The sequence below is a fragment of the Notolabrus celidotus genome, chromosome 5, assembly GCF_009762535.1.
Source record: "Notolabrus celidotus isolate fNotCel1 chromosome 5, fNotCel1.pri, whole genome shotgun sequence".
NCBI classification, from domain to species: Eukaryota; Metazoa; Chordata; class Actinopteri; order Labriformes; family Labridae; genus Notolabrus; species Notolabrus celidotus.
The window spans coordinates 24,913,577-24,933,430 of NC_048276.1; the positions used below are offsets into that span (position 1 = coordinate 24,913,577).

General features: G+C 43.4%; 1 protein-coding gene across 1 annotated transcript; it reads right to left on the reverse strand.

Moving 5' to 3' along the window:
* Positions 1-908: 908 nt before the first annotated feature.
* LOC117812235 (dapper homolog 3-like) lies at positions 909-19,617 on the reverse strand. Its single transcript, XM_034682882.1, has 3 exons — positions 18,935-19,617; positions 5,784-5,913; positions 909-4,909 (listed from the first exon to the last, which is right to left on the reverse strand). Exons 1-3 carry the CDS (start codon positions 19,172-19,174, stop codon positions 3,249-3,251), a joined length of 2,031 nt encoding a protein of 676 aa, XP_034538773.1. The 5' UTR covers positions 19,175-19,617; the 3' UTR covers positions 909-3,248.
* Between the last annotated feature and the right edge of the window lie 237 nt (positions 19,618-19,854).

The following is a 19,854-nucleotide window of genomic DNA, read 5'->3' on the forward strand; positions in this document are numbered from 1 at the left end:
AAAGTAGTCTTGTTGTCACTCTTCGGATCACTAAAGTAACTATCTTCACTCAGAGATTCTGTGTTGGTTTGTCATCATCCTTTTATGAACATACTCAGATTTTTATAACTTTTATAACTCTTCAAAAACCAAAGATTTCCTGACAATTTTCAAATTACAGTGACCTGACTGTTGATCAGTTCTCAAATTTTCCACCTGAACGTCACACTGGAACATATGGAGGACTCAACAGAGCAGGAATATATTCACACTAAGATGGAAGAGTTTACGTCCCAGGGCCAAGACTCACCCAGGCTCTGTGTTCTGAGGATTCTAGGTTTTTGTAAACACAAACCAGGATCAAGCTGTGTGTGCTTTCTTTCTGTTTGTGACATGCTGACATGAAAAGATCATATTCATGTTGACAATACACCACTTCACTGCACTTTATTTTCACAGGGATGCAAAGAGCAACAGCTTCACTGTGACATCCTGGAGTTAACTGACATGTATGCTGCCATACCCTTCCATTCAGACTCATTTTCTTTTTCTGTGGTGCTTATGAGAGGAATATTTGCGTAAGTGAATGTTAATCTCCCGGTTGAAGATCCCTGCCCCCATCACGTTTCAATCACTCAGCACTTACGTCACAAACACACCCTGTCTGCTGACTGTTGTTTGTGTGTGTGTGTGTGTATGTGTGTGTGTGTGTGTGTGTGTGTGTGTGTGTGTGTGTGTGTGTGTGTGTGTGTGTGTGTGTGTGTGTGTGAGTGTGTGTGTGTGTTTTCTCTACATACTGTGTGTGGTCTGCCTGCTGACACCTACATGGGCTGTCCATTTGGTCACACCTTGCAGGATGTTAATCCTGCACTCACAGAGCTTTCTGCTGATGTGGGGATGCTTTGGTTAAAAAAGCAGATAAGGTTTAGTTTGTTTAATAAAACACTTTAATTTCATACATTTAGTCAAACAGACGTCATACAAAATAAAAGCTCAGAGTGAGTTTAATGTAATACTGTGGAAAAGTCAAAGTGGCACTGTAATGGTTAATACATTCTTTGGGCAGGCACATTTTCATCTCATTAAGAATCTGAAAATAGCATTTCACCAACGTCAGGACTCCTATTAACAATTTCTACAAAAACATTTGACAAAGATTTCTTTACAAAGTCACTGATCTCTGCCGGTTTCATCTGCTGCTACAGTAAACTGTTAAAGATTCACAGACAGAAAACAGACAAAATGTACCAACTATACAACTCTTTCAGACTCCTCATCTCACAACACATTCCCTCATGTCTGACAGCAATATTGACTTTGCCCAAAATACTAGTTGTTGTTTTAGAAAATATCCACGAAGCACAAACCTTTGGTTGTCTGTCTTAAGTTAAACTCATGTAATTACAAAATGACATTTTAATAACAACGTGTCAAAGAATAACAACACTGTGGTTTTTGTCTGCATAGCAGGCCCCTCTATCTTCCACAATTAGTTTTCAATGTTAGCATGTGTGATGGTTTGATGAAGAATTTGCATAAAATAGCAGAAAAACATGTTTGGCCAGGAGACAAAGGGCCTTCTGTTTTGTATAAACACAGACAAAAGCCTGACAACAAAGTTAAATGTATTGTAGAAACATGAAGGCTCTGTGAATGATAGAACTCTATAAATGAGGAGCTACACATGGACAGATGAAATTGAGCTCAGTTAGATCAAAGAGTTTGGGCACACTGCAGAGAGACCTGGTCAGTCTCTGGGACTCAGTCTGTCACGTCACTAACAGCTGGATTTAGAACAAAAGGTGTGACGCCTTTTTTCAACAGCCAATCAGCTCGTTGCAGGCCAGCTGTTAAAGTCAGATACGACACGGCCAAGCTGTGGATGAGGGCAACAGAATCGCCTCAGCAGTTTGTCTGAGAAGACGCCATGTTTATAATGAGAAGGATTAGTCCATTGCTGTTGTGAACACCAGCTTACAGAGCAGTGAGCAGCAGTGCTAGAGCAAACCTGGGACTCAAAGAAAGACAGAGGCTGTTTCCGAAATCGCCTACTATACTAGCAGTACGTACTGATATGTCCAAAATTCAGTATGGAGTAAGTAGTATGTGAACAAGAGCAAAATCTGCAGTATGCCAAAACTCCCCGGATGTCTACTGATACGGGAAAATATCTCAGTGTGCATCGGACCAGTCTGCCTCGCGTACTGTTTCCCATAATGCATAGCGCTCGTTCTGCTTTTTCTTTTTCCTCATTTTTTGATGGGAGGAAATCCGTTTTTGGGTGCTGTGAAAGTTATCAAATTACATATAAGCCACTGCCTAACTTTTTAAATCATAAATAGATGCTAAATAAGCATTTTATTTATCGGCTTCGCCGTTGTTTACTTCCGCTTTCCGAAACCGGAAATCCAGCGAAGTCTGGCTCAGCATGCTGCATGACAGATCGGACAGAACAGTCATACTACATACTAAATTCAAACGCAGTATGTAGTAGGCAATACCTACTGCCTACTACATTAGTAAGTAGTATGTAGCAGGCCGTTTCGGAAACAGCCAGAATGAACTTCCCTGTAGGAAGATGAAGTAAGATTTTGTGTGAATGTAGCTGAAGACTCACCCTACCTCTCTGCTCACTGCGTGTGTGTGTGTGTGTGTGTGTGTGCAGCCCTGCTTGGCTCTAAACCACACAGCCCTGCAGCTCTGTGCTGTAGGCTACACCCATGACACAGACAGAAAGCAGACACCGTCTGGTCTGCTCCGTTGTGTTCTGGTCTGGTCACATGTCGCATGGCAGGTTTCAGAAACCTGTGGACCAGCCCATTGCTTTGCAGGTAGCTGCAAGTTCCAGCTGATCTTGTGTCAGATCTTTGGTCTGAGCTGACATGAACAAGCTGTGCAGTGTCGAACTGTAACACTTGATTCTTGCATGAGACCAAGTGTCCCTACCTAACCAAAGAGATCAAGCTTATGGTGACTTCAAAGTAACTGTGGGTAGATATAGTGGAATCAGGATATACAGGGACAAACGAGAGTGCCCTTTGGCCAAACCTGTCATGACATTTGCAGGACATAGAAAAAAGGCTGATATAACAACGCCCATTTCCTTCTTAGCTTGTTAAATCTAAAATCATCCAATCCCTCCTGTCAGCCAGGGTCATAGTACCTTCATGAACACACTGATTATTATCCCAAATGTAGCTTTTGGTCTGCTGTCCTACACAGACCAAGGCTATGTAGTTCATATTCCTTCAGTTGAGAAGTAGCACTCTTCAAACAGTGGTCATCACTTTCAGTGAACCCGTTCTGAAGCGGAGGATCTTCTTTTTAAGGGCATGGGAAGCCTTAATCTTGACAAAAGCCTTAGGCTGCAGGGGGGCTCCAGGTGGGGCAGAGGGTGTTGGGACAGACAGTTGAGGGGGAAGTTGTTGAGGCCAAACCAGACCACCACTCTCATCTGAGTCACTGGACAGAGAGCTGGAGTCTGGAGAGTCAGCCTCGCTCATGCTGGACTCGGTCTCTCCCTGTCCTTGGTGAGGGTAGTCCCCAGTAGGCTGTGAACACAGGGGAACGGGCTCCCTCTCTACAAGGTACTCCATGTGCTGATGATGGTGGGAATGTTGGTGATGTTGGTAGGCATATGGTGCATGTGTAGAGCGGGGCTTGCGTGTGCGTCTCCCACAGTGATCCCTTTGGTTTGAGGTTGAGGAGCCCTGCACAGGAGCCTGTGCAGGTGCCTGGTCAGCCTCATCCTGGCTTAGCTCCTGGGTGGACTGCCAGCGCCGGTGGTTCCCCCCTCCATGCTGTTGTTTCTTACTCTTTGATTGGCTACTGCGGCTTCCTCTGCCACCACTTCCACTTCCTCCACCATCCCTCTCTACCGTGTTGTATTTCCGCTCTGGCACTCTTTGGAGGCTGTTCTCAGACTGAGAACGACAAGCCTTCTTCCCTGGCTTCCTGTTGGCACCACTTTTGTCTTCATTGGAGCGACACTTCTTTGGGCCTCCTCGTGATCTGGAGGGTTGGATCTGAGAAGCTGTTGGCGGCTGCTCTTGATGATGGTGATGGCCTCTTTCTAAAGAATAAGTGCTTCGGTTGGGCTTGTTTGCCCCAGAGCCCTTGTTTGGATTGGAGTGGTGATGAGCATAACCTCTGCTGGTGGCTCTGCAGGGCTGGGCTGGAATGTACTCTGCATTGACCAGATGCTCATCAGGTAAAGGCGGTTGGAGAGGGGTAGACGGAGCTGGAGGGGAGGGATTGCTGTGATATTGTTGGGGTGAATCAGGCTCACTATTGCTTGAGTCTGGGTGGGCTTGCAGCACTCTGAAAGATGGATAATCCAGCATGGTAGAGCAAGAGGTATTCATCATGGGGGCCTGCCTGGGCCTGTGGTGATAAAGCCCTAGTTGGTGCTGGACACTTTGCTGGAGGTGATGGTGGTGGTATGGGGGTGGGGGACTTTCAGTTAACCCTGCCCCTAGGTTACGCTCCTGATCAATGTAAAGACAAGATGGTTGAGCAGTTTCCTCTGAACACTGGGGTGGAGGGGAGATATCTTGAACAGACACCTGTTTTGGAGAATGTTGCTCCTCCTTGCAGCAGAAACTACTCTGTCTCACCACAGTGACAGCTCGGGCATCATGGGCCAGGCTGGTGCGGGGCTTTGACGGCCGAGTGGGTAGGGCCCTGCGTTGAAGCAATCCAATTATATAAGTCTCTACCTTCTGGGCTTTTTGGAAATTTTCCAGACTTGGGTCAACGACTCTCATCTCCACAAAAGAATCGGGAGCAGTGACCCCTTTCTTTGGGTCTGACTGCCATGTTTCTCCTGTCTCCGTCTTTCCTGTCCCCTCAGGGAACGAGAGGGAGCGAGGGACCCCAGGGTGGTGACTTAATTCAGAGGACCTACTGTGCTTGGCTCCAAGGACCTCGCCTGACAAAGAGAGCAAAGACAGAGAATAAAAAAAGCTGTAGTTGCAAATTTAGTGTAATCCTTCTCTTTTTGTCTCAGCAAACTGTCAAACTTTATAGCATAAATTACTGTATGATGTGTATGCATGAACAAGAAAGTCACATAACATCAGCATACATGTTTACTTTCATTACTCGGGCTGTCGTATTAACCTTGTGTCCTGTCACTTGATTCAGTCCTGATGTTCCTTTGAATTTAACGATGCTGCTGATCTTCCTTTACACACACTTTCTGACACTCTGTTTTACATTGTGGACTTCACAGTTGTTTTTACAGTAATCAACATTTACTGAAACATGCAAGTTTAGTGGATGCCTTTTAAGTTGCTTCACTCACAACTTTCCTAAATAAACAAGTCATTTACAGTAAACCCCAAGACCAATTTAAAGCTATGTGTGCAGTGTAATTATGGTGATAAACTTCCAGCTACATGGGCTCACTGCTGCCATGGTGCAACAGCTTTTTCTTTACATCTAAAACAATGTTCTGTAATAGTTGTTTGCCAGACACCCAACCGCATCCTTAATGACCTCAGTGTCTACAGCAGGCAGAGAGACTGCTCCTGATCGTCACTGTGAGTCACCCCTGAGACATAGTAACCAGAGAAACTGGAACTAATGGTCATTTAATGAAGCATGGAGCTCTTCTGCTGTTTGGCCGAAATGATAAGACAGAAAAACATTGAGTGATTCACATGTTGCGGTTCAGGAGAGATTTTAAAGAACTGAGATCACTTTTTTTAATGAGGAAAAATAAGCTCATGGCGTTTGTCAAGGATGACTTTTGCTTTGAGTTGAAGTTTTCTGTTAGGGAGAAGCAGGGTTAATGATTTTACCTGAACTGAGCGGGCTGTCCTCCAGAGCAGCAGGGGGATCTGCTGATTTGACCTCAGTGTTTACATTCAGCTCTGCTACTTGCTGCTCTAAAGATGTCTTTATACCCCATGGTGTGCACTGGAGACTGCTCTGAAACACACAGAGAGAGGGACAGGGTCAACAAATCAATCTCATACAGGAATGTTTCTCAGAAGCATGGAGAACAAGAAAAACAGATCAAAGTGTTTTTACTATCAGAAGCTGTCATAGAGTGCTCCCTGCTTTAGCCTCCACGCACTCTGTTCAATGAAATCATTATGGTGAGTGGACAACACTTACTGTGTAAAGCACCATGAAGGGCCAGAGAACTAAACACATAAACCCTTTCTTACACTCAACAATTCAGTGCAACTTATCATTCATTCCTTTCCACACAGTCGGACACTGTGGGCTGCACAGGGATCAAATCTGGGGTTCAGTATTACGCTTTTACAATGAAGAAAGAGCTAGGGATCAAACCACACATTGCTTTCTGTGAGCCATGCACAGATCCCTGCCATTAGACACAGAAAAATTATACACTGCGGTCTAAATTGGCTTTAAATAAACAAAATGTATGTTAGAAGCATGGCAAATATGGCATTAAAGCATGATCCGTTTTATTTTCTGTGGAGGGACTTACCTTGTTTTAACTCAATGCTTTTATTGTGAAGTTGTGTCCAGCACAGTTATTCAGTAATAAAAATGTCTTGCATAGCGCTTTATTCAAGACTACGGTGAACTTTCCTTGATACAAAAAGAGTGGCCATGAAATACATTGGCTGCAGGTTAGCGATGTAAATTATTAAGTAACATTAGGTTAAGGGAAATATCTCCTATAGTAAGATCTCCCACTCCCTCTGCATCCATCTCTGGGCTCATCTCTCTGCTCAGCTGGTGTCTGTTAAGCAACTGTTTTTTTAACAAGACTGTTTCCTGACAAGACCAACCCTGACACAAGTATAACAAACAAAAGCACTCACTGATATCAATAAAAACGTGCATAATACAGAGTCATAATTCATTAAGGTCCATGATGTTAAAGATCAAATAACATCAGGTTACTCCATACCCCCATACTCTCGCTCAATCACAGCTGCAGTGTGTCTAGCTCCACAATTAGGTTTGGATAGGTACACTTGGTCCCCAAACAGAAGGGGGACAAAAATTTAGGATGGTATGGATTGGTTATTTTGGTACCTCTCCCAACTTTTGATGGTGGAAACGCTAACAATTACATAACTTACTGGACATCTTGGTGAAAATATAGCTTTAGTGGCTCTATGCTTGTGCAGAGGCACTATCCTGGGCATTTGACGAATGAATTAACACAGCTTAGCTAACATACATATTTGCATGTACACACTTGATTTGCTGCAGAATGTGGAAATCAGCTGAAAATAGCTCACAGCTCGTGTTATCCTTGAACAAACGTAGACTGTTGTGTGTAACATCTCTAACGTGTAGGGTTGCAAAGGTGTGGAAAATTTCCGGAAAGTTTCCGGTAAATTTCCATGGGAAGTTAAGCTGGGGAATTTTGGAAATATCCCTAACTGGAAACTTTCCAAAGGGAATTATGGGAATTTATTGGAATTAATGGGAATTAACTGGGAATTGAGGGTAATTTAATGGAAAGGTATCATATCCAAGCATAAATATTCGTTTTGTTATAAGCAGACATCCATCCAAAATATCATCTGTGCATGTGATGGAGGAATGCACATTGCATGTAGGGGGCCTGGTCTCAATAGCCCTGCAGTAAGCAGTGTGCTATGTGCATGTGATTGAGGAATAGCATAGATATTCAACTGTACTTGCATGAAAACTGGTTGTTTTATTCAGGATTATGCTAAAATACATTTTCCCCAGCTATATTTGAGTTCCCTATTAAGAGCCAACCTTCAATTTAGTAAATTCCTGGTTTATTCCTGTTAATTCCCATTGAAAGTTTCCAACTTTGAAAATTCCTGGAATTTTTACACGTGTGCATGTGTTGCTGTATCCTGCTCTTTGGCCTATTTCAACTGATAAAAAAGCATAAAGTGATTGTTTACTGGTTGAATTATTAGATAAATCATTTAGTTTATTAAGATGGGACTCTCCTTAAATCTTAAAGATTTAGAATAGATTACTATAACACGTAACAACTCATTATTCTTACAGTGCACTAACCCATGTCTAACTGAAAAACATCTATTCATATTTCACAATTCTACCATAGGGAAGCATTTTTCAACAGAATGAATCAGTAGTCTCTGCTTGTCACTCTTCCTACTTGTGTCACAGAGACATAACAGCTGCATCTTAAACGGGCTGTGAGAAAGAGGCGTATATGTACTGTAACGTTAGGGTTATTTCCTGTCCTCAAACTGCACCAGTGCCCCCTGCTGAGCCTTCTGGAGCAAGAACTTTCAAACTGAACCACACAAAGTCCTGATCATCATTCCGCCAAATCAAAACAGAATAATCTGCAAAAGGACAATATCAACCAGCTGTCATCACTAGATTAAAGAGTGAGGAGCCGACATGTTTCTTCTCCAGGATTCAAACCTCTCATTCGCTCTGTGTGTCACAGGAGTGATACACACAAGCGGGAGTGTGTACTGTATGTGTATGTGTGTGAGAGGCATGCACTGTATAAAGGGGGCTGTGTGTGGGTTTAAGCAGCTACTTATGTGAGACCACACTGGCTGAATAGCTGCTTGTTTTCCTCATGTGAGTGCATGCACACACACACACACACGCTGATGTCTTTACATACCCAGACATGTATCCATGCTGAATGCACACACTCGTGCATGCACAGATGTACACACCTTTAATTCAATAGAGGCTGTGAGCTGTGAAGCCGACAGTCAGTCTCTGAGTGGTTATAAACTCTAGCGAGTCTCAGATCATAAACACTCCTCTGGCTTTAACAGAGTCAGACTGAGAAGTTGATCTGTGTGTTTGTTCAGTTTGTTAGATTTTCTCTCCTGCCCTCTCGAAACATCTCTTCTCTTACAGAAATGTTCTGGGGTTAGTCTGATGAGCTGACAGGAATAATATTCACTCTGGCTCCGTGGTCCCGCAGAAATATGCAGCAGCGTCTGAAATAAACAACACCAACACATGCATTCATAACACTGACACTGCTGAGCTAAAGAATGGACTAAATGTGCGTTCCAGACACACAGGCTTGCTCTGTTCACCACATCTGTGCAGCAAGAAGGCATTCAGAGAGAAATAGACAGACTGATGCTTATTATTATTAATGTACGTTTCTACTGACATGACAGGAAGTGCGAAGCAGCCTTGAAACTGACTCAATTTAAAATCTGTATGGAAACTTTAGCTCCATTCACGCATTTTGCAAAACTGAAAATAGTATGAATCCCGACGTGTGAACACAACAAATACAATTGCTTCCTAACTTTATCCGGGCTATTTCCACGCAGCCCCCTCCACAATAAAAGTTCTGAGAGGAGTTGGGTGAGGCAATGTGTGAATGCAACAGGTTAATGTCTTGAGCATTCACAGAGAGCAAGAGATGAAGTTGTTCATGTTGAGTTCTTCTGCTTTATACTCTTTCCTGCTCGCCTCAGTTCTCAGTATGATATTTTTTACGGTTGTGTTTTTGCTTTGGAAATGTCCTCTCACACGCACGCATGTATGCACGCACGCACGCACGCACACACACACAAACACACACAAACACACACAAACAGACTTGAACCAAAGCAATATTTGCAGTGGTAGCTTCGCAGGCTGTTTACAAAGAAAGGTATTCAATAGAAAATAGTGAACTATTGTTGCGTTTTGGACATTTCTTTACACGGAAACAGTGTTTTGTGTGGCTGAAAACACTCTTTTAAGCCTAGGAAGTTAGTAGAAACAGAAGATTTGAAGTGTCATGGTTCAAAATACACATTTTCTTGAAATTTGGATGTCCCACATGTGTTCACCATCGTCTTTTTGTTTGTGTGTACTCAACACTGTTAAAGAACGCTTTTGTGCACAGGCACGAGGTGTTTCATTACAATTATACTGCCAACTACTGGCCTGGCATGCAAACTCAGCTGTTTCAGTTGTTTTTGTACATCCATGTGCACGTGGATTGTTTTCACATCAACGCAGCTTTTTTTAAAAACACAAAGGATGGGCTGTTTTTACTGGGGGAGTTCTTGTCCAAACAAGACCTCAGAGAAAAGACAGAGAAAATCTCCTGCAGTGAGGTTCATGTGTGAACAGCAAAAATAAATATCAGAGCCTGAATGTCCTGAAATGATCGAAGACAGGAGTTCATGTGTGAGACCTACAGACACACTGAAATTCAAAATGGACACAAGGCCGTCTGAGAGACCAGCCCGGATAGATAATGTATATATGTATGTATGTGTGTGTGTGTGTTAGTGGGGGGCTGGGTGAGGAGAAAGAGGGCTGTCCACAGCGTTGACTTGCGCGGCATGTGTGTTTAATGTTTGAAATCTGAGCAACTGCCTTGAACGTTCAGTGCAAACTAAAAACATTTAAAATGTTACACGTTTCTGGGAGCGTCCACTGTCACCAGGAAAACAAAGAGCAGCAGACAGAGAAGTAAAAATGACTTTTCCTCCTCTAAAATGTGAGGAGAGAAGAAGGAAAGCCTATGTGGGGGAGAGGGAGACAGGAAACATGGATTAATGGAGGGAATGTTTCAAAAGAGTAAAAACAAACAGACAGACTGAAGAAAGCACAGGCTCCTGCTGCGGCCCCTTTAAGAGCTTTCAGTTTTTCCTCCCTGTGATCAGTGGTTTAAACTGTGACTGATCCAAACCTCTGCTGCTAAGCTTCCGACTCCATCCTCAAATGTTTCATGAAAAAAACGATGCTGATTTTCCTTCACCATCTACCCCCCAGACTCCAGTTTCCTTTTAGAGTTAATGTAATCTGTATACAACACTGCAGCGTCGGACTTTTTACAGCCAGGCACAGGAATAACATAAACTGGAGGTTTGATTCAGATTAACTCTTAAATCACCAATCAGAAAGCTTTGATGCGATTAGGTTTCTTATGAATCACAAGGCCCTGCTGATACCAGCGATGCTTTAGCTATGCAATGATTATTTAATGCAAAGAGTAAAAAATGACTTCAAACTGTTGTGCAGGCAGATTTAACTTTCTGTTGTTTCAGATGACCAAAGTTAAAACATTCGTTGATTCCAGCCTCTGCAATGAGAGAGGTAGCTGCTGATCTTATCTTTTCTGAGAATGAATGAGGAGTCTGGTCTCACTGATCCTGGACCTTTGCACCCAGTTTGCTCCAGGCTAAGCTACAGCTGCAGGAAAATAGATGATATGGGACTCAGGCTGAACCAAGAACAGAAATTCAAAACATGTGCTGTTCACATTTATAGAGCTAGATCCATTGATTTGTAACACACAACAAGAACAGATGTTGCACCATGATATAGTACTTTTTCAGTATTCATTTTTTGAATAGTAAGTGAGTTAGTCAGTGTGATTACTGCAAATCCCAAGGGCAAATAGCAGAACAGTGATTTCTGGCATCTGTGTTTAATTATAAACAATTCCAAACAGACACATGTAGACATAAAACAAAGTGCCTCATGAAGTGATTAACCTGATTTAATGCCAAGTCAGCTAGAGAGATAGCTGAAAGTTTGTTACAAACGTTATGCTTCCACACAGACTCTTTACGGTGACTCACATGATGCCATGTAGCTGTGACTGTTTAATAAAAGGTGTAAACAGCTGAAGAAGCCTGACCAGTTCACTGAGGGCAGAATTAAATGAAGCTCATGTTCACAGTCACCTTGGCATGTTTGGACTGCAGACCAGAACAGCACTGCTAATACCAGCATCCTGATACTGGACCATATATGGTCTTCTGTTCAACAGTGTGGGCAGCTGCCTCATCTCCACCAACGCTCCACATTTTCTATCTGCACATGACGATTCTAAGGTGACCAACAAGTGCAATCACACTGCAAGGACACAAACAATATACATTAAAAGAACAAGCTGGAAACTTTAAATGTACAAATGAAAGACAAATACATCAGATATAGGCCATAAATGGAAAAATATGCTGTCAAACTATGAAGTCAATACATCATACATGCTTCAAATACAAAAATTATACAAAAAAGTCAAAAACCTATCGATCCTGAGAGCACATGCAAAAAAAAAATGCTGCACATTCAGTTGTCAGTTCGAGAGCCGCAGGGGCGCTCAGTGCAAAAGGGTGCATTATTGACAGGACGGGGCAGAGGCAGTGAATTTATTGATTATCCAGCCATAAAAGAATAAATGCCAGAGCAGAGCGTCTCCCTGTTATCCATTCATCACTGACATAACTTTATATATCATGAAAAACACACAATGGTCTTTTAATGGATACACAGCTGTGCTAAAGTAACCTCTGCTAAATGTGCAGGCTCGCACAGGGGCTTCAGACAGCTCGTTGTTGAGAGTTGTTAAGACTGCAGGGGAAGGTGAAGCTGTGTCAATATTGATACAAATATTAATACAGTCCCCAACAGAGGTCAGTCTAGAGACCGGGACAACAGTAGCATGGTGCTCCTCTTGCTGGCTCTGGCTCCTAGCATCCCCAGGCTGTCCCCTCAGAGCCTGAGCTCAGGTCCCAAGAGACGGGATAGACTTACTGTATGTTTGATATCTGTCACACTTCCACCATTCCCACTGTGTTTTCATCAACCCACAACATTACCCCACAGAGTCTCATTACCCCTGCCCTGCAGCTGATGCTGAGAACCCCAGAGCTGGCACTGGACAGAGTTAGTTGGAAGCACTGCTCACTGCATGGCTAATCTACTGTAAATCCAAGCATCACTCAGCTCTCACTGTCATGCTCAAAAATATGGAGGGGCGGGCTTCCTCCTCTTTTCTCTGACTCGGAGCTGATCCCAGTTTCTTAAATGTATTGATTTATTAGAACATTTCTGCAGAGGGTGTGGCTCCCTTCTCCTCTTGATTAAAGCCAGACAGAGAACAAACTTTGGAGCCAACAGATGGAAGAACTGCAGGAACCATTTTCCACTTCCACTTTGGAATTGTGCTATGACAGATCTGCACTGTACTTCATTTGTTACATTAGTATGGGAGCTGCTTGGGGTGGGTATTCAGGGGGTTTATATATGGATCACAGGGGTGAGCAAAAAAGCCTGCTCACAACATCAATCAATGATACTCATCAGGAAGAGTAACACCAGCCAGTCTGCAGGTTTTACTGCTCACCAGTAAAGAACATGCACATGATTAAATGCACACACAGCACCAGTTAACGAAAATGTGCTGTCAGCTGTTGCCAGTCAATAAACTCAACAAGGGTTTCTCAAAGTATAATTTTCAAGCAGACAGCAATATCAAAGTACACATCATGCTGTTAATTGTTAAAAATGAATATAGCAAGAAATTATCCTGATCACAGTAAGTCATATTGTAGAAGTCTTAGTCGCTATCGTGTTTTTTTCTTTGCATACAGTAGTTTAACTCTAAGGAGGTGATTTCTTTTGTTAACACTATGATCAGTTTCCTGTTGCTCTGTGATCAGTAAATAGAGCTGGTGGTGTCAAACTGTCTGTAAGCTTCAGTTCAGTTTGATTGAATGATGTGTTTCCTTCGTTTGCTCTGTTTTCTTTACATTCCTTTTATTCCTCTTATTTCCTCGGTTCTTAGCTGTTGGCTGATGGCATGAAATCTGTGCTCACATCAAAAGTTTGAATGAAGCTTCACAGCTGTGACTTTAAGTATTCAAGACCTACGTTTTGTTTTGGAGACCTCACAAAGGACCCCTCCACTCTCCCCCACCGACCCCTGCAGACAGCTAACATGAAATGCAAGCAGAGCACATTCATTACATCTCACAGTGTTTGTGACTACACACTGTACACACTCTGAACACACACGGCAACGTGCAGTCAGACCAGGACAGTCACAGTGCATAACTCAAGCTCACTACAGTCATAGATAGATCATTGCCACAGATGCAACCTCCAGGGCTGAAAAATGAAGGCAATGAAGAGATACCTAAAACTTATTTTCCTCAAGTGTCCACTAAAGGGTGTCTCCTAAAGTCTTATTTTAAAGTATTTTAAAATGTCTAACTTTACAGCAGAAATAAACACATTCACAACCTGGTACAAAACACTGTTTTGGGCTCTGTAGCTCTTTCTCTCATGACAAATCTAGGGGATAAACTTTCATATAAGTCACTTGGAGTGCAACAATTCGTCAACGTAGTTGACTAAAGTCGTTGACTAAATTAGTTGCATTAGTTGTGGTACATGCTAAACAGTGACTGAGAAGTAGCAGATAAAGAAAACATAGCAACATCAACGCATCATATAATGCCTACATTCCTGGAGTATTTTACCATCAATGCTGCAAAGAAAAAAGCTGCCTGTGAGATCTATAAACCAGAACGTGCTTATAATTGGAGAACATCAGCAATGTGCATGTGTTTGAAGAGAGAGCACATTCAACTTAATGGTCCAAAATTAGCATCACACTGTGTACATTTTACATTTCCAATCCATCACCTTCAAATCAGAATCAGAAATACTTTATTTACCCCGGGGGGGGGTTCGATAATACGCTGTAGAAGATAAATACATGCTTGAAGTCCCCGGAGATCAGGAGGAGGGCACTCTGGTGGTCTGTCTGGAGTCTGGCTATGGTAGCACTGAGAACGTTGGGTTAGTCGGGTTGGCAGAGAGGGGATCTAAAAAGCTACCAGTATGACATGTGAAATCTCCCTGTGCAGATAATATGGTCGGAGGCCCACAGCACTCTCGGTGCTAACCCGGTCTGCCTGGACAGTCTGGAAGCCGCCAATGGAGACGTTGTGGTCGGGAATATCCTGAAGCAGCCACGTTTCCATAAAGCACAACATGCTACATTCCTGAAACTCCTGGGGGACTCCTGGCTAGTCCTGTTGCCCATGATGAGAGAGGAGAGACACGGCTTCTATCTCTTCTCCATAAACCTCTGTCTTCTTATACCAGCTCTCCTCCTCGTAGATCTCTAGATTTCTGAAGGAATATCCAGCGGTTTGGCTGATGATCTTGCCGGCTTCAGCTCATCCAGCTGAGCATGGGTAAAAACAAAGAAAAAGCGGGGTCGCTGGGCAACAGTATTGCAAGTTAAAGTTGGTGATTTCATTGTGAAAAACAGTCCACAACTCTCACCAACGGAAGGCCAAAATAGGTCACAACTTAAACAAACTGCCAGAGAAAAAGTCAACAGAGTATAATGAAGAAAGAGAAGAAAAATCAGAAAGAAGAATGAACGAACAGGAGCAACTGTAGGCTGCAGGCTGCATGCTTGGATGGCGCTCTACCTATCATCTTTTTGCAAACTCTTGAAAACAGGTTTCAGATTGAATTTTCTTTTTTAATGCAACCCCTTCGGTCACTTTGTAAATGACTTATATGCAGATCATTTGAGAACAGTGCCGGCACAGCCCCATTCGCACAAACATATCATGTTCCCAGTTAAAGAGTCATGTGTGAGTAGGACAATAACAATGACGGACTACCGAGCTGTGTTAGTGCCGCAGACTCTGCTGAGTTAACGGTTTTCAAGCATGATTTTCTGCACAGGCACCCAGTGTTCCAGAAAAAACAACATGGGAATGGCTAAAATGTCAAACTGCTGAGGCTTCTACTGACTGCTGAGTGATATCATGGTGGCTACATCCATTACAGACTGATGTTTATTCAGCTGCTTTACAGTTTAATGATATGACTTAACACTCATGATCCTGCCTCTGTATCAACTCACTGCAATAAGTTCATCAACATTACTTTGTGCTGTCTCTCCCTCTCTTTGACACACACACACACACACACACACACACACACACACACACACACACACACACACACACACACACACACACACACACACACACACACAGATCGCAGCATGCCCCTCATTAGGCCCCTGACATGCAGGAGGCCACAGTGAAGGTTGGGCTGCCTCTCCAGCTGCTGCGAGCCGTCACATGGCTGTCAGCAGATCCTGCTGAAGAATAGATACACAAACTTTCTCTCTCGCTCTCTCTATCTCTTTCACACACACAAACACACACAGTTTATATCACACAGTTTATATACCTCTTCTTTCATCTTATTATAATCACATACACAAACAACCAGGCTCAGAGGAACTGATGCGCTGCAAAGATCACATCACAAGTGTGATAGGTTTGAGTTATGTGAAACAGTCAGATATGCAGCAGGAGGCACATGCAATAATTAACATGGCATGTTTGTCCACATACAAGCTCCAATACAATCCTACACATTATATATTTGAGGTGACACATCTTCAGAACAAAACTGTGACGCACACTGAATACGGTCAGGAGAATCTTGGAAGGTAAAGGACTCAGTCTTAGATGAAGCAGATGTTGGAGCAGATTTCAGGTGAGGTGGAAATAAAGCTAAGAAACAATACACTGTAAATTAGAGAACTTTCAGAGAGACAACAAAGAGAAGTGCAGTAAGGAAATAAAACACAGCCTTGTGTTCTCTTTAAGCCTTTCCATGAGGATATACATTTCAGAGCCAGTCGCCTACACTATCATGTGTAATCCCACAAAGAACACTGATAAATCTGGATAGGTAATCCTGATAAATGTGGATCTGAAACAGGATTATTCAGTCCTTGAAAATACCTTAAACAATCTGGCACCAAAGTAAGATGATGAGCTAATCCTGAAGAGCAAAAGTTTAAACTTCTAAGTCCGGTCCTGGCTAAATTCCGGGCCAAAGGCGTTAAAATCACAACTGTCCCTGCAGATTGCATCTCACAGGTACAAACACACCAAATGTATTTCCCTCTGCTCAGCTGGCAGGGTTAGATCATCTGTTTAGTTAGATTGAGGATAAAACTCAACACTGACCTGGACTCACTCAGGAATTAGACCAGGCTTCATCGTTGTCACCACTAAATCACAAACTGCAGGTGTTCTGAGCACCTCACATGACTGTGGTCAAGCTAATATTGGAGTTAGAAAAGCCTCTCACGTTATGTGTACAGTGTCCTCTGTGTCAGACAGCGTGACAAAGTGACTGTCCTACCTTGAAAAGGCATCCACTCCAGCTGTTACTTCAGACGAAAAAATAACATGTAGTTCTGCAAACGCTGAAATTCTTTTGAAGAAACATGCTGCCCTTCCTCACCAACATGATCTGATCTCCAAAGCTCCTTTAATTTTCTCTGAATAATCGAACCTCTCTTACTCTGTGGGCTCTTTGGTCACTTCACACGTTCCTCTTGCTGTCATCGTTTTGTCATGGTCTAAATATTAACACTTGATGTAGATGTTTTCTTAATTTTCAAGTCTCCGAGACTAAAGAGAGATCACGATGCAGTAACCATGACATAACAAGGTTGAGCAGGTCAATTTAAAGCCGTACATGTATTTTGGTCTCACATCGTCCTCTGTGTTCAGTCCACTTGATGAAGATTTGATTCAGTCACAAGCACCAGATGCTTTTTTAGATTTGTTTGTTTGTTTCTCAGAACTCCTCTCTGTTGAATATGTGACATGTTGATCTGATTATCGTTGTTCTCAAACACTGCTGGTGTCCTTAAGTCCTTCCTGCTATTTCAAGCATCCATCTGTCAACAACCCTGCAGCTGTGCAGACACCTTCATGCTGTAGAATGAAGCACATAGCGGGACACAGAGACACACAGAGCATGTCTCGAGTACACTTCTATGTTCTAATATTTCATACCGCAAATGCTTCATGTTTGGGAACTTTTTCAAATTATCTGACAGATTCAATGTGATTACAGCGAGGACTTTTAAGTGCTGATGGAGTCAGGCTGCTTGTTTTTCTCTACAGTATGTTGTTGTTTCCATAGTTTCTTTGTCTTGGAGCTCTTCACTGGCCAATCGGAGAGCTGCCTCATGTTCCAATCCGAGCAAAGCCTGATGGTGTACTCATGACCCTTCATGCAGACAGGTCTACATTGCTCTCTGTCACAGTCACTGGGGAGGGGTTGGATCATCACCACAGGGCTCACACACTGCAGGCTCCAACTCAGAGAGGGGAACTAGAAGGATCCACTTTATGCAATATCTGCTTCTTCTTTGAAATGCAAACACAACACCCTAAATGCTTCTCATTTCAAACACTAACTCCTGATTCTGTCCTCTATCTGTGTCGGCTCATTCAGGTGGAGGGAAGCACAGTTTCATTATCTGCTTTAAAAGGGTCAGTCAGTAATTAGAGTCATTTCTCTGAGAAAAGAGAACAGTGTTTGTCTCAATGGGGGCTGCTGAGAACTGACAAACATTTTACATTTTCATTGTCATTGAAAGCAGCCAGAAGGCAGGACATCTCAAACTACAAACCCTCATCCTGCTGCTGAGTGCATCTGAAGATCAGATCAGATAAGATAGACTTCATTGTCCTTGCCTTGATACTGTAAGAAAATACCACAGTACATCATACATCTGATGAAATACTGATGTAATGCTTCTGTACTGTTTATCCTGAGGTCTCTCATACCCTCAGCATGAACAGCTCTTCAAACCAGCCTCATTGTTATCTTTAGAATAAACCAAACAGAGACACTCTGTCGATGTGAAAAGTCAGCGGCTGATGTTGGAATCTGCTTCAAAGAGTCCCACAGGGTTTGATGCAGTCTAGACCAGTCTCCATGAAGAAGAGTGACCTCAGCTTTACCACTCGTCACATTCAGGCAGCTCTTTCTCCAAACCCGAGGGATGTCTGCAGAATCCATCCAGCTCAGCTGAAAGTAAAAGCTCCACCAGGTCTGCCCTTAAATGGTAACGTGTTTCTTCAGAGGCATTTCATAACTTTCTCTGAGGTCAATGACAGACTTATGGTCTCCTGTATGGTCTTAAAAAAACACTCACACACACTGGGATTCTAATCATGTAGATACCACAGTGAGATGACTGCTGACAAAATGTTACGCTAAAATATGTGAAATTCTGGATGTGAAAAGATCTATACACTCTCTGCATGCAGACAAACGGGATCACTCTGAAGTCTTTCATATGCAAAGTTTTCAAACACACCTCGCAGGTCTGCAAACGTCTGCTTCTTCAACAAAGAACAATCCTCACAGTCACACAACTTACGTGTTGCTCATCTGGCGCGTCGCCTTTTGGTGCGTCCAAGGCGCATCGTGCCGACCGCAGAGCTCCCCAGGGCGGCCGTCCTGGACCCGGAGAGTCCCTGAGGCACAGAGCGCTCAGCACCCGGGCCTCTTGCCTCTGTTTGAGCAGCTCCAATTCGCACAGGCCGGCCAGGCTGGCCTCCAGCCGCTCCTTATTCCGGCTGCGCTCCGCTTTCATGGGCAGAGAGAACGACGCGAACATGACTGTAAAATATCCTGACAACTACTTTCTTTCTTTCTTTCCTTCCTCTCTCACTGTCCTCCAACAAAGAGAAGTTATTAAATCCGCAGAGAGCTTGCCTCGCCCCTCTCCCTCTCCCTCTCTGCTGGCTCTGTACAGCTACAGAGGAGGCAGCGGCTGAGGGCTGCAGCTGCTGAACTCACCGCTGTCCGGCGCGGACCCATCCCCTTCTCTGCGTGGAGGCTCCGAGGGACAGCTGCGAGAGGGAGGAGGAGGGGGGCTCCGAGACATGCACCCTGACGCCCTCGGTCAGCTGGAGCCACAGTGGCCTTTCTTTGCTCTTATCTCTGTGAACTTTATGTGACTGAAAACCGCAGAAACCAACCTCCTGCGGTGTCTTCCACAGTGATGAGTGTACAGAGGACTGGCTGTGTCACTATGATCACAGTGAACACACTGAGTTTAAACATTTACCAAGAAATCTAACTTTTCATCAGTTTAGAGAGACAGCAGACTTTCGCCGTGAGCGCTGCGCACCATCCAGTGGCTGTGAGGGTGAACAGCTCCGTGTGCTGACATGATTTTTTAACGTCTGTACATTGTTAAAACTCAAAACTGCGTGTTTTTGTCTTGTTTCTTTAAAAAGAATATCTAATAACAAGACAATAAGGAGTAAACATGAGAGCTGAATTGCTTGTAGC